This window comes from Malaclemys terrapin, chromosome 19 (genome assembly GCF_027887155.1).
Source record: "Malaclemys terrapin pileata isolate rMalTer1 chromosome 19, rMalTer1.hap1, whole genome shotgun sequence".
NCBI classification, from domain to species: domain Eukaryota; kingdom Metazoa; phylum Chordata; order Testudines; family Emydidae; genus Malaclemys; species Malaclemys terrapin.
The window spans coordinates 1,299,416-1,312,956 of record NC_071523.1 but is presented as its reverse complement, the minus strand read 5'-3'; the positions used below and the strand labels follow the sequence as shown (position 1 = coordinate 1,312,956).

Genomic DNA, 13,541 nt, shown 5'->3' with positions numbered 1-13,541 from the left:
AACCTTCTCTTTGTTAGGCTAAATGGATGGAGCTCCGTGAGTCAGTCACTATATGGCAGGTTTTCTAACCCTTTAATCATTCCCCTGGCTCTTCTCTGACCCCTCTCCAGCTTATCAGCATCCTCCTTGAGCTGTGGCACCGGGACTGGAACCAGGATGCCAGCAGCAGGCGCCCCAGTGCAAAGCAGAGAGGAAAATGTCATACTAGACATTCCCCTGATAAGGCGTCCATGGATTGCTTTTTAGCCACAGCATTGTAGCGGGAGCTCATGTTCAGCTGATCATCCCCCATAATCACAGGTGCCGAAAGGACTGCAAGAGTGCTGGGCCAAGCCCCCATCAATGGCATGATCCTCCCAGATCCCCAGCCCCCACAACCAACGGCCTGACCCTCCCAGATCCCCATCCCTTACCCCCAACAACCTGACCCCTTCAGCTCTCCAGCCCCCAACAGCCTGACCCCTCCAGCTCCTCATCCCCCATCCCCCAAAGGCCTGACCCTCCCAGCTCCCCAGCCCCCGCCCCACAATGGCTTGACCCTCCCAGATCCCCAGCCCCCTCCTTACCTTACTTTCCCTTCTGACCAGCCTGAAGCCCTCAGGTGACAGGTCCTTCCTGCTTCCCAGACCCGGCAGGTCCCCAGCACTTACTGAAGCCTCTGCTGCAGTTTTGGTAGCCAACAGGTGAGGGCCCAGCTGCTGGTATGTGGCTCTGTGCAAAGCGGGACCTTGGTGCCGACCAATTGGGCCAGGTCATTGCATGCTCCCTCCCAGCCAGGTTTTAAAGGACAGGGGGAGACAATGGCCATTTGGGCGCTGGGATCTTTGTAGAAGTTGGGGGGCCAAGGCCAAAGTGGTGGAGGAATTAATACTTAAATATCCCACAGAGAGCACATATGTTTCTTTTGTTAAAAAGTGGGAGGCCATGGCCCCCTGGCCTCCCCGGCTCTGGCACTGGTGACCATGACCCCAAATTGTTTTCAGAGTCACTGCTGCCCACGATCGAGCCCCCATTCTGTAAGTGTGACCGGCATTTTTTGTTGCCAGATATAGACATTTTGTTCAGCCCTGTTAAAGTGCCTGCAGAACCAAAGCCCAGAGCACTTGGCATCAAAGATCCCATGGGACTATTCACATAAACTGTGTCATTATTGCTAGTGTCCTGGACACACTGTAGTTGGCTGTAGTAACTACATTGTTTCTACCTACATTCCTTCAGTTGAATTGGAGGTGGTGTCCTTCCCTGCCTGTCCTAAAATGTTGTGCAGTTTTGTGGAGAGTGGCTGCTGCATTCCTCCCCAAAGGGGGTGAAAGGAATCCTGTGTACACCTGTATTAAGCACTGTGCAATGTGCTAGGATTAACTGCTGCTATTTCTGACATGTGGTACCATGACGCACAGGGGCTATATGTGATACCTTGAGTCATTACATTTCCTGTGGCTTCGTTCTCTGGCTCCATCTGTCACAAGCAGCACCAGACAAGCCAGGGGACCTGTATTTCCCTTTCATTTGTGCCAGATCTCGCAGGCGGGAGATTCATTCCTGCAGCCTGCTAATTGCTTTAATTACCCTCACCTGGCTAATAGCACACAGCTAGTGCCAGCCACTTCCCTTAAAGAGACTGTAATCCAAACAGTTGCTGCCTATGATTCGAAGAATTAGGAATGACTTATGTTGCAGGGGTGCCCAGAGGTCCCTGCCAAGAGCCAAGGCTCCATTTGCTGGGCTGTACCCACAGCAAGCAAGTCCCTGCCCACAGGGCTTCCAATCCACACAGACAGAGGTGGGAACAGCGCGGGGACAGGACTTGGTCAAGGTCCCCAGCAGGGCAGTGACAGCTGGGAATGAAACCCCAAGGCTGTGATGTCTGCCCAGGGGATTCTCTGATGTGGCTGCTGGATGTACAGGGTGTGTCCACACTGCATTGGAAACTGGGTCTGTGGGACCCAGGCTTGTGGATTCAGTTTCCAGGCCCACACTTGAGTGTCCATGGTGCATTGTAAAGCTGAGCTTACAACAGCTGGACCCGGGTCTGAGCCATGCGAACCCATCCACACTGCACTGTGCAGACCTTCTGACTCCGGGTGGCAGCTTGAGCTGTGACCACACTGCGCAAAGGCAGGGCTTAGACCCGAGTCACAGCAGGACTCGGGCTCTGACCCTGCCCACCCCCTGGTAGGCCCTCCTCTCACATCCTGAGTCAAACAGATTTGTGTGTGAACAGGAGGGGGGTTTGGCACAAACCGGAGTCTGAGCCCTGGTTTACAGCGCAGTGTAAACATACCCACACTGATGCTGGGGCGCTCTCTGGCGGTCAGGCCTACACCCCCAGCCTGTGCTGTCTGGACTCCACACTCATGGGCGGGACGGCTGCCTGCACTTCAGCCCCCTCCTAACCTCTACAGCTGGAGCTAACAGCCCAGCTCACCTAGCAGGTGCCAGTAGCAAATGCATAAACCACTACACGTGGTGCCAGCGCTTGAGGAGGCCGAGGGCTGCACTGGTAACTAGGATGTGCCTTATGTTGCTGTAGCACCTGCCATCAAAGGATCCCGGAGCACTTTGCGAAGGGGGATTGGTCCCTTTATCTGAGAGGGGAAACTAAGGCACAGAAGGCTGTGTGTCACCCATGTCGGCAGAGAGCTGAGATGACGACCCTGAGCTCCTAGCTTCAAGTCTCTGGCAGGGGCACTAGAGCATCCTAACTCTCGAGGTGTGTGTGGGGGGGGTGGCTCTGGATCAGTGGGGCTGGACAGGGTAGGGGAGCGCTGGTGGCTGGGTGGACTAGTGCAGTGGTTTTCAAACTTCTTTTCTGAAGAAAATTGTTGATGCCCGTGACCCTACGGAGCTGAGGATGAGGGGTTTGCGGTGTAGGAGGGGCTCAGGGCTGGGTCAGGGTTAGGGTGCGGGGGTGAGGGTGAGGGCTGCAGGGTGGGGCCGGGAGTGAGTGGTTCAGGTTGTGGGAGGGGGCTCTGGGCTGGGGCAGGAGGTTGGGGTTCGGGAGGTAGTCAGGGCTCTGGACTGGGGGTGCAGGCTCTGGGGTGGGGCTGGGAATGAGGGGTTTGGGGTGCAGGAAGGGGCTCCAGGTTTGCAAGGGCTGGGGCAGGGAATTGGGGCACGAGGTTGGGACATGGGCTTATTTCGGGCGGCTCCCGTTCAGCGGTGCAGTGGGGGTGCTAAGGCAGGCTTCCTACCTGTCCTAGCACCGTGGACCACACTGCACCCCAGAAGCGGCCAGCAGCAGGTCTGGCTCCTAGGCAGAGGTGCACAAGCGGCTCCACACGGCTCTCACCCAAAGCCAATGCCCCCCCCCCCCCCCCCCAGCTCCCATTGGGCGGTTCTCGGGGCAGGGGCAGTGCGCAGAGCCCTGTGCTGCCCCCTCCCCCACCCCATCCCCCCACCTACCGGACCTGTTGCTGGCTGCTTCCAGGGCACAGCGCGGTCTCAGCACAGTTAGGGACTAGCCTGCCTTAGCCGGGCAGCACTGCTGACGGGACTTTTAACGGCCCGGTCGGCGGTGCTGACCAGAGCCACCGCGACTCAGTGCCTTCTATTCCATGACCCAGTACTGGGTCACGACCTGCAGTTTGAAAACCACTGGCCTAGTGGGTGCTGTTCCCCCGTGCCGAGGGCTGTGTGTGAAAGCAGCCTTGGTCTGCCATTCACATGACCTCTGAGCAGTAGTGCTGAGAAAGTTGCCCCCTCCCTCATAACTGGGGCGGTATTTGAGGATGCAGGGCCGGGGCTCAGCGGAGAGCTTGGCATGGGATGAGCTGAGCTGCCGTCTGTTCCAGCACAGGCCTGGGAGCCAGTGGGAGCAGCCTGAGTCTTTCACACACCCAGGGCCGGCTTTAGGCCGATTCGCACTTGCTAAAGCCGGCCCTGCACACACACAGCCACTGGGGGTGTGTGGTGGCGGAGACCCCTGGCCGTTCAGGTGATTTGCAGCCAACTCCCTGGCTCCTCTGCACAGCCTGGGGCAGGCTGGAGCAGCGAGACCTGCCCCTTGGCACGTCTCTCTCCTGCACCTGGCTCCACGCCCATAAAGTAAACATGGAGCCAAGTGCCAGCGAATCCCAACACCGGGCGAGCCACCACTCACCTCCATGCCTCCTGGAATCCCGGGGCTGAGGGGCGGGGGCTGGCTGCCCCACAAGAGCTCAGAGCAGCTGGGGCTTGTGTGGTGCGTGGGGAAGTGCCCCAGGAGAGCCCCAGCCCATCAGGATGGCTCGGCTGCAGCCCTTCTCCTCTGGTGCGCCAGGGCTGCACAGGAGCGACTCAGCTGAGTGCGGCTGGAACGTGAGTCTGGCTCAAGAGCAGCGTCTCGGGCATGCAGTGGCATCAGCATCGGGGACCCTGGGGCCTCCAGCAGCCTTCGCCTGTCCTGGCTGGGTTTGCTTGGGTGGTGCCTGACAGTGACCCCGACCACTGGCCCAGAGAAGCAGGCTGGGGCGACAGAAGGGCAGGCGGGGACGCACGCCAAAGCGGGTGGATGTGGCTGGGATGCGGGGGAGGCAGTGAGAAGAGCTGGCCCGGAGGGGGATCGGGTGGGTGGGAGGAGCCCCTGAACCAGCCAGGCGTCCTTTCCAGTCTACCTGTTTCATATGAAGTTCAGGGCTCTGTGTTCAGCCCTTCCACCCACTCCAGCTGGGAGCTGCTGAGTGCTCAAGGAGCCAAGACAAGTAATTAAGCGCGATTGCTTGTGTTAGAAGGGAAAGTGGTTAACCCTGCACGCCTGGGTGAGCAGGGGCCCGTACTGTGTGTGCGCATGTGGGGTGTGTGTCCAGGAGTGCATGTGAACGAGATCGTGGGGGTGCACGTGAGGGGGTGTGCAATGTGTCTGTAGTTGGCATGTGGGTGTGTGAGCAGGTGTCTTTGTGCACATGCATGTTGGCAGGTGTGTCTATATTCAGGAGCATGTCTGGGTGCACAAGGGTGTTTATGGGGGGGAGGGGAGGTTGTCTCTCTCTCTCTCTCTCTCTCTCTCTCTCCCTGTGTGTGTGGATTCCTATACAGGTGCATGTGCACGTGTGTGCTTGGCCATGTGCCTGTGTACACGGCTGTATCTCAACACAAGTGAGTGTATGTTTGTAGCTACGTATCTGTTGGGGGGGCTAACCCTGCACATGGATATCTCAGTAAGTGTCGGGGGGGGGGGGGCCTCGGGCTCACCCATCTAGCAGCTCTGTCCTCTGGTGAGCAAGCTCCCCCTGTCCCCACCCTGTGCTGGTCTCCAAAGAGCAGGGCACATTGGGGCTCTCCATGTAGTGTCTTGGGAAATCCAGCCCATCGTATCCGAGCCCCATCAATGGGCCAGACAACTCCCACCTGGGACAGGCCAGAACTGCCCCCACCCTGCAGGCTGAGGGTGCATGGCCTAAAAGGAGGACAGCTCTCATCCCATTTGGGACAAGGGCTGACTGGCTCGAGCAGGGAGCGTTGAGCAGGGAGCGTTACCCCGGCTCACCCAGCCAGCATGAGTCACTGACTGCCCCGAGATCAGACTCAGCTGGGGATGCAGTCCCCCGGCAGGGGGGTGTCAGCGGAGGCCTGAGGCCAGTGCAGTTACTGAGAGCAGTGGTGGGGCAGATGGGGGGAGTGAGGGCCAGGCTGGGGGCAGGGACTGGGGCCTGGCTGGAATTTAGGCTGTTTCTGAGTCTCATCAGACCTATCCTTAAAGTCCTCCCGCTATCCCAGCCTGCCCTGCCTGAGGTTGATGGGGGCAGCCTGGCTATCCCATGCAGGGCACTGATGGCAGCCCTAAGGCCATACGCGCTCTAGGCCTGCTGGGATTGCAGAGCACGGTCTCTGCCCGTCGTGCTGATGCAGGCTGCTTTCTCTCTCTTGCAGACCTCAGAGTTGTTTGAGATGATTGAAAAGATGCAGGTGAGTCGCCTCCCTGGAGCTGGGCCCATGGCTGGCTAGCAGAAGAAAGGAAGGTGCAATACACACTAGGAGGCATGGGCGGGGGGTACGCGAGCTCTGGGGAGCCAGCCAAGAAGTGGAGGCTGGTTTGGGGAAGGGATTCCCAGCGGGACTCTGCTCTGGGTCCATCTCAGCCCGGGGAGCTCCCTCACCCTCCACCCCCGGCTGGGATGAGAGGTCCGCCAGGGCCCATGTGTCAGGCCCTGTGTCCCCTGGGAGAGCCAGGGTGGGAGCAACCCTGGGGGCTCAGAGATTGGAGGAGGTTGAACAGGGTGTTGACTCGGTACCATTCGGCGGAGGCTGTCGCTGTGACTGGAGTTTTTCAGCGTCTCGCTGCAGCTGATTCAATACATTTCTGGAGGGGACGGGCATAAGTAGGGTCTCCTCTGATGCTGCAGGTTGAGCAGAGCCAGGGAGATGGGGGCCCTGCAAACCCCTAGGTGCTTTCTAGAAAGGCCCTTTGCACTGGGCTCCCCTCGGGAGGGGGTCTCTCTGTGGACCCTGACCTGGGACTGAGGATGAAACTGATCCGTCATCCCCTAATGGGATTGGCGTTTCTGAGACGGCTGCTGGCAGTGGCTAAGTCGCCGAGCAGAGGCATCTGCAGGAGTGGGTCCCAGACTGGGAACTCTGCCCAGCTGGTTCAGCAGGCAAAGCCAAGCTCTCCAAGTGAGCAGAGCTGAATGGCTTCCTGGGCCTTTGTAGCCCTGGGGCTTGTCCCTGTCCTGATGCGCTGCACAGACACACGGCGCTACAGGGACTCCAGCAGAGGCTGCGCAGCCTCAGTGACAACCAGCGCCCCACCCCCAGCTGGGAGTACATGGGCATGCTTGCAGAGATCCTGCCAGGCACTGCCACAGGTAGACACAACCCCCAAGTCCCTCCCACAGCCATTGACTCGGAGGAGGATACAGAGCAGGGACAGCCACGCGGCTGTGACCCACAGCTGCCTGCAGATCTGTGCCAAGCAGGAAGCAGCCCCCACCCGCAGAGCAAACACACACTCTGGTGCCAGGGCCACACACTGACTCCCTCTTCCTTGTTGTCTCCCACAGGGAAGCAGAATGGATGAACAGCGATGCTCCTTCCCACCCCCTCTCAAGGTAGGCCCCAGAGGATGCTGCATGGGGGCAGGGGCATTGGCTCTCCCTGCCCCAGCACATTGGGGGTTACCCACTCATGCTGGGATGCCCTCTGCAGTGTCGGATGGGGCCTGAGCTTTGCACCGTGCGGCACACTGCCCAGCTGCAGGTGGCTCTGGTGCCCCTTGCGCTCTGTATCGAGCTCAGCATCCACAGAGGGGCTCTGACTAGAGGCAGAGAAATTGATGCCTCTCACCCCCCCCCCGCCGCCCCCCCGGCGCTGAGGGCTGCTCAGCAGGAGCTGTACGGGCTTTCCAGCCTCTGCTCTGCCACTGCGCTTTAGTTTGAACACCGGCCCTCCTTGCTTTTCCAGTCCCGCCCAACCCCAGCTCCGCCAACACCCCTCAGTGCCGACCCGCAGCCCCCTCAGCTTTTCCAGTCCTGCCCAACCCCAGCTCCGCCGACACCCCTCAGTACCGACCCGCAGCCCCCTCAGCTATTCCAGTCCTGCCCAACCCCAGCTCCGCCGACACCCCTCAGTACCGACCCGCAGCCCCCTCAGGTATTCCAGTCCTGCCCAACCCCAGCTCTGCCGACACCCCTCAGTACCGACCCACAGCCCCCTCAGCTTTTCCAGTCCTGCCCAACCCCAGCTCTGCCGACACCCCTCAGTACCGACCCGCAGCCCCCTCAGCTTTTCCAGTCCTGCCCAACCCCAGCTCTGCCGACACCCCTCAGTACCGACCCGCAGCCCCCTCAGCTTTTCCAGTCCTGCCCAACCCCAGCTCTGCCGACACCCCTCAGTACCGACCCGCAGCCCCCTCAGCTATTCCAGTCCTGCCCAACCCCAGCTCTGCCGACACCCCTCAGTGCTGACCCGCAGCCCCCTCAGCTATTCCATTCCTGCCCAACCCCAGCTCTGCCGACACCCCTCAGTGCCGACCCGCAGCCCCCTCAGTTTTTCCAGTCCTGCCCAACCCCAGCTCTGCCGACACCCCTCAGTACCGACCCGCAGCCCCCTCAGCTATTCCATTCCTGCCCAACCCCAGCTCTGCCGACACCCCTCAGTGCCGACCCGCAGCCCCCTCAGCTATTCCAGTCCTGCCCAACCCCAGCTCTGCCGACACCCCTCAGTACCGACCCGCAGCCCCCTCAGCTATTCCAGTCCTGCCCAACCCCAGCTCTGCCGACACCCCTCAGTACCGACCCGCAGCCCCCTCAGCTATTCCAGTCCTGCCCAACCCCAGCTCTGCCGACACCCCTCAGTACCGACCCGCAGCCCCCTCAGCTATTCCAGTCCTGCCCAACCCCAGCTCTGCCGACACCCCTCAGTACCGACCCGCAGCCCCCTCAGCTATTCCAGTCCTGCCCAACCCCAGCTCTGCCGACACCCCTCAGTGCCGACCCGCAGCCCCCTCAGTTATTCCAGTCCTGCCCAACCCCAGCTCTGCCGACACCCCTCAGTGCCGACCCGCAGCCCCCTCAGCTTTTCCAGTCCTGCCCAACCCCAGCTCTGCCGACACCCCTCAGTACCGACCCGCAGCCCCCTCAGCTATTCCAGTCCTGCCCAACCCCAGCTCCGCCGACACCCCTCAGTACCGACCCGCAGCCCCCTCAGCTATTCCAGTCCTGCCCAACCCCAGCTCCGCCGACACCCCTCAGTACCGACCCGCAGCCCCCTCAGCTTTTCCAGTCCTGCCCAACCCCAGCTCCGCCGACACCCCTCAGTACCGACCCGCAGCCCCCTCAGCTATTCCAGTCCTGCCCAACCCCAGCTCCGCCGACACCCCTCAGTACCGACCCGCAGCCCCCTCAGCTATTCCAGTTCTGCCCAACCCCAGCTCCGCCGACACCCCTCAGTACCGACCCGCAGCCCCCTCAGCTATTCCATTCCTGCCCAACCCCAGCTCTGCCGACACCCCTCAGTACCGACCCGCAGCCCCCTCAGCTATTCCAGTCCTGCCCAACCCCAGCTCCGCCGACACCCCTCAGTACCGACCCGCAGCCCCCTCAGCTATTCCAGTCCTGCCCAACCCCAGCTCCGCCGACACCCCTCAGTGCCGACCCGCAGCCCCCTCAGCTTTTCCAGTCCTGCCCAACCCCAGCTCTGCCGACACCCCTCAGTGCCGACCCGCAGCCCCCTCAGCTTTTCCAGTCCTGCCCAACCCCAGCTCTGCCGACACCCCTCAGTGCCGACCCGCAGCCCCCTCAGCTTTTCCAGTCCTGCCCAACCCCAGCTCTGCCGACACCCCTCAGTGCCGACCCGCAGCCCCCTCAGCTATTCCAGTCCTGCCCAACCCCAGCTCTGCCGACACCCCTCAGTGCCGACCCGCAGCCCCCTCAGCTATTCCAGTCCTGCCCAACCCCAGCTCTGCCGACACCCCTCAGTGCCGACCCGCAGCCCCCTCAGCTTTGCCAGTCCTGCCCAACCCCAGCTCTGCCGACACCCCTCAGTACCGACCCGCAGCCCCCTCAGCTATTCCAGTCCTGCCCAACCCCAGCTCTGCCGACACCCCTCAGTGCCGACCCGCAGCCCCCTCAGCTTTTCCAGTCCTGCCCAACCCCAGCTCTGCCGACACCCCTCAGTGCCGACCCGCAGCCCCCTCAGCTATTCCATTCCTGCCCAACCCCAGCTCTGCCGACACCCCTCAGTACCGACCCGCAGCCCCCTCAGCTATTCCAGTCCTGCCCAACCCCAGCTCTGCCGACACCCCTCAGTACCGACCCGCAGCCCCCTCAGCTATTCCAGTCCTGCCCAACCCCAGCTCTGCCGACACCCCTCAGTGCCGACCCGCAGCCCCCTCAGCTTTGCCAGTCCTGCCCAACCCCAGCTCTGCCGACACCCCTCAGTACCGACCCGCAGCCCCCTCAGCTTTGCCAGTCCTGCCCAACCCCAGCTCTGCCGACACCCCTCAGTACCGACCCGCAGCCCCCTCAGCTATTCCAGTCCTGCCCAACCCCAGCTCCGCCGACACCCCTCAGTACCGACCCGCAGCCCCCTCAGCTATTCCAGTCCTGCCCAACCCCAGCTCCGCCGACACCCCTCAGTACCGACCCGCAGCCCCCTCAGCTATTCCAGTCCTGCCCAACCCCAGCTCCGCCGACACCCCTCAGTACCGACCCGCAGCCCCCTCAGCTTTTCCAGTCCTGCCCAACCCCAGCTCCGCCGACACCCCTCAGTACCGACCCGCAGCCCCCTCAGCTATTCCAGTCCTGCCCAACCCCAGCTCCGCCGACACCCCTCAGTACCGACCCGCAGCCCCCTCAGCTATTCCAGTCCTGCCCAACCCCAGCTCTGCCGACACCCCTCAGTACCGACCCGCAGCCCCCTCAGCTTTTCCAGTCCTGCCCAACCCCAGCTCTGCCGACACCCCTCAGTGCCGACCCGCAGCCCCCTCAGCTTTTCCAGTCCTGCCCAACCCCAGCTCCGCCGACACCCCTCAGTGCCGACCCGCAGCCCCCTCAGCTTTTCCAGTCCTGCCCAACCCCAGCTCCGCCGACACCCCTCAGTGCCGACCCGCAGCCCCCTCAGCTTTTCCAGTCCTGCCCAACCCCAGCTCCGCCGACACCCCTCCGTACCGACCCGCAGCCCCCTCAGCTATTCCAGTCCTGCCCAACCCCAGCTCTGCCGACACCCCTCAGTACCGACCCGCAGCCCCCTCAGCTATTCCAGTCCTGCCCAACCCCAGCTCTGCCGACACCCCTCAGTACCGACCCGCAGCCCCCTCAGCTTTTCCAGTCCTGCCCAACCCCAGCTCCGCCGACACCCCTCAGTACCGACCCGCAGCCCCCTCAGCTTTTCCAGTCCTGCCCAACCCCAGCTCCGCCGACACCCCTCAGTGCCGACCCGCAGCCCCCTCAGCTTTTCCAGTCCTGCCCAACCCCAGCTCCGCCGACACCCCTCCGTGCCGACCCGCAGCCCCCTCAGCTATTCCAGTCCTGCCCAACCCCAGCTCCGCCGACACCCCTCCGTACCGACCCGCAGCCCCCTCAGCTATTCCAGTCCTGCCCAACCCCAGCTCTGCCGACACCCCTCAGTACCGACCCGCAGCCCCCTCAGCTATTCCAGTCCTGCCCAACCCCAGCTCTGCCGACACCCCTCAGTACCGACCCGCAGCCCCCTCAGCTATTCCAGTTCTGGGGCCCCCTCTGCACCCAGCTCGGACAACACCCCTCAGTGCTGACCCACCTCTGACCAATGACCTGTCTGGCTTTGTTCCTCGATTGCCTTTGCAGGGGGTTGGTGTCTGGTGGGTCCTGCCTGCCCCATCACAGATATTTGCTCCGCTTTCGAGTGCCTCCCAGGCCCCTTGTGCAGCACCACTTTCTACAATGAGGTGTCCCATTATTGTGCACCTGTGCAGTTCCCCTGGTGGTAGAGACCTGTCCACACTACAGCTTCCACTACTAGTGTGCACCCCAAAGTGCTCTGCTCTCTGAGCTCCATCCCCCAGGGGAGATGTGGATGCTGGGCTTTGAGGATAAGCCTCTTCTCTGCCTGGCAGGTCCTTGAAGGAAGGCCAGGCCTGGCTGGGGGGCCAGGGCCCAGGGAGGGCAGCAGCAGGCCTGGCTCTCACACAGGGTGGACTCCCCCAGTCGATGATCCTCTGCTGTGTTTGTCTTTTTCAGACCGAAGAGGATTATATCCCATATCCCAGCGTCCACGAGGTAATGGGGGTGCCCGCTCTGCCTGTGTCATATTTACATTGCTTTGGAGACCAGAGCCCGGTCTGGGGTGCTGCACATATCCCCAGGCATGGTCTCTGCCCCAAGGAGCTTCCAGTCTAAGGAGACGTGTGACAAAGGCAGGGTGGGGCCCGCTCTGCCCAGCCACCCACGTCTGGCATTGCAGCAGGGCAGGTCTAGAGGAGGGCAGTGGCCAGCCCAGGATGGGAGTCCCTGGGAAGGCACAGAGTGAATGGGATGAACAGGCGGGCAGGGATAGGGAGTGTGGTGGGTAACGAGGGGACAAGCAGGGAGGGGCGGGCTGTTCTGCAGTGTCCCAAGCACTTGATGATCTTCCCCTTGCCCTGACAGACCAGCGCCTGAGTCTTGCAGCAATTGGCCAGCCCTGCCAGATCACAGGGTACACTCTGGGCACTCGTAGGGATGGCACCAACCCATGGGGGCGCTGGGAAATCCCCCAGCTATCTCAGCGGGCATGTAGCACCGGGAGGGTGGGGTTGGAGTGGAAGGGATGGGTGTGGTTACCAGGCCGGGGTACTGAGGCCAAGGCTTCAACGTGTAGGGAAAGGGCCTCAGGGTATTTAACAGCGATTAGCCTGCCTACCCTGCCTTAGAAACTGGCTGAGGCATCCATCCCTCCAGCAGCAGGCTGGGACATTGCTTCAATAGAGACCAAGAGGGAAGCGCCTCCTATTGAAATTCAGCTGCCTCCCCATCAGCCAATTCCTGCACAGACATCCCGGGCCCTACGCTGGCTGATTTCCTAGGGCGCTGCTAAGTGTCAGGTCGCTCTGAGAACAAGCTATAGCTCTTTGATCTCACTTTCCACCCAGAGTTCTTCAGGTGCTTTACAGCCCCCTTTTACAGATGGGGAAACTGAGGCACAGAGAGGGGCAGGGACTTGCTAAGGTCACCCCACAGGCCAGGGGCAGAGCTGGGGACAGACCTAAGTCTTCTGAGGCCCAGGCCAGTGCGCTAAGCACTAGTCCCTGCTATCTTGCTCTAAGCCTCCTGGTGAGCCAATGCAGTGTCTGTCCCCAGCTGTGTGGGGCTGGGCTAGGATCCTAGCAGATCTCCTAAGCTCTGCAGCATCTGGCCTGGCCAGGCTGTGGATGGGTGAGCAGGGAGTGGGTGATTAGCCAGCAGTGGGTGCTCTTCTCCCTGACTGCCCCAGCATGGCGCCGTGGGGTGCTGTACTCCTGGCCTCTCCGCAGTTTGCAGTGTTGGTGTAGCCTGGATATTAGAGAGTCACGGGGGAGGGGAGACCTTTCATCACCTCAAAGTGCAGGAGTTGGCCCAATGAAAGAGGTTCCCTCACCCCGTTGTGTCTGTGCTGAGCCCGTGTTCCCTATGGGCTTGGTTCCTGACAGTGAGCACTGTCCTGCCTCCCTCAGTGCCCTCTCGGCTTCCCATTCCTCCACTGTGCCCTTGGCTGCTGCTTTGGGCTCCCGAGGCTGACGAGGCGAACACTTCGTTTGCGAAGGCCCTTGGGCTCCTTCGGAAGAGTGGCATTGTAGAAACCCTAGGTGCATGCTCCACAGGGCGTTGGGTCTCCATATCAGGATTGTGGCGCTGCTCTGGGGAGCCGGTCAGCGTTCCTCAGTGCAGTTTCCTGGCTTCCCTCTCTCTTCAGGTGCTGGGGCGCGAGGGGCCATTCCCCCTCATCCTGCTTCCACAGTTCGGGGGCTACTGGATCGAAGGCACCAACCATGAGCTGACCAGCATCCCCGAAACCGAGTCGCTTCCGTCTCCAACCTCCAAGGTGAAACTGGAATGTAACCACATGGCCAGGATCTACAGGAAGCATTTCCTGGGCAAGGTAGGCACCTCTTCTCCACCCACCGCCCG

General features: G+C 61.7%; 1 protein-coding gene across 5 annotated transcripts in view; it reads left to right on the top strand.

Annotated features, from left to right (window-relative positions):
• RAP1GAP (RAP1 GTPase activating protein) overlaps positions 1–13,541 on the top strand; it is a 185,412-nt gene that overhangs the window by 110,238 nt on the left and 61,633 nt on the right. For 3 of the 5 annotated variants that reach the window (XM_054009444.1, XM_054009446.1, XM_054009447.1), the window contains exons 4-7: positions 5,851–5,886; positions 6,981–7,028; positions 11,637–11,675; positions 13,327–13,512. In XM_054009444.1, coding sequence (XP_053865419.1) covers positions 5,869–5,886; positions 6,981–7,028; positions 11,637–11,675; positions 13,327–13,512 — 291 coding nt within the window. In that variant the 5' untranslated portion in view covers positions 5,851–5,868. Of the gene's footprint in view, positions 1–4,077; positions 4,300–5,850; positions 5,887–6,980; positions 7,029–11,636; positions 11,676–13,326; positions 13,513–13,541 lie in introns of those variants that run through there. The other 2 variants (XM_054009448.1, XM_054009445.1) reach the window with 2 other exon arrangements.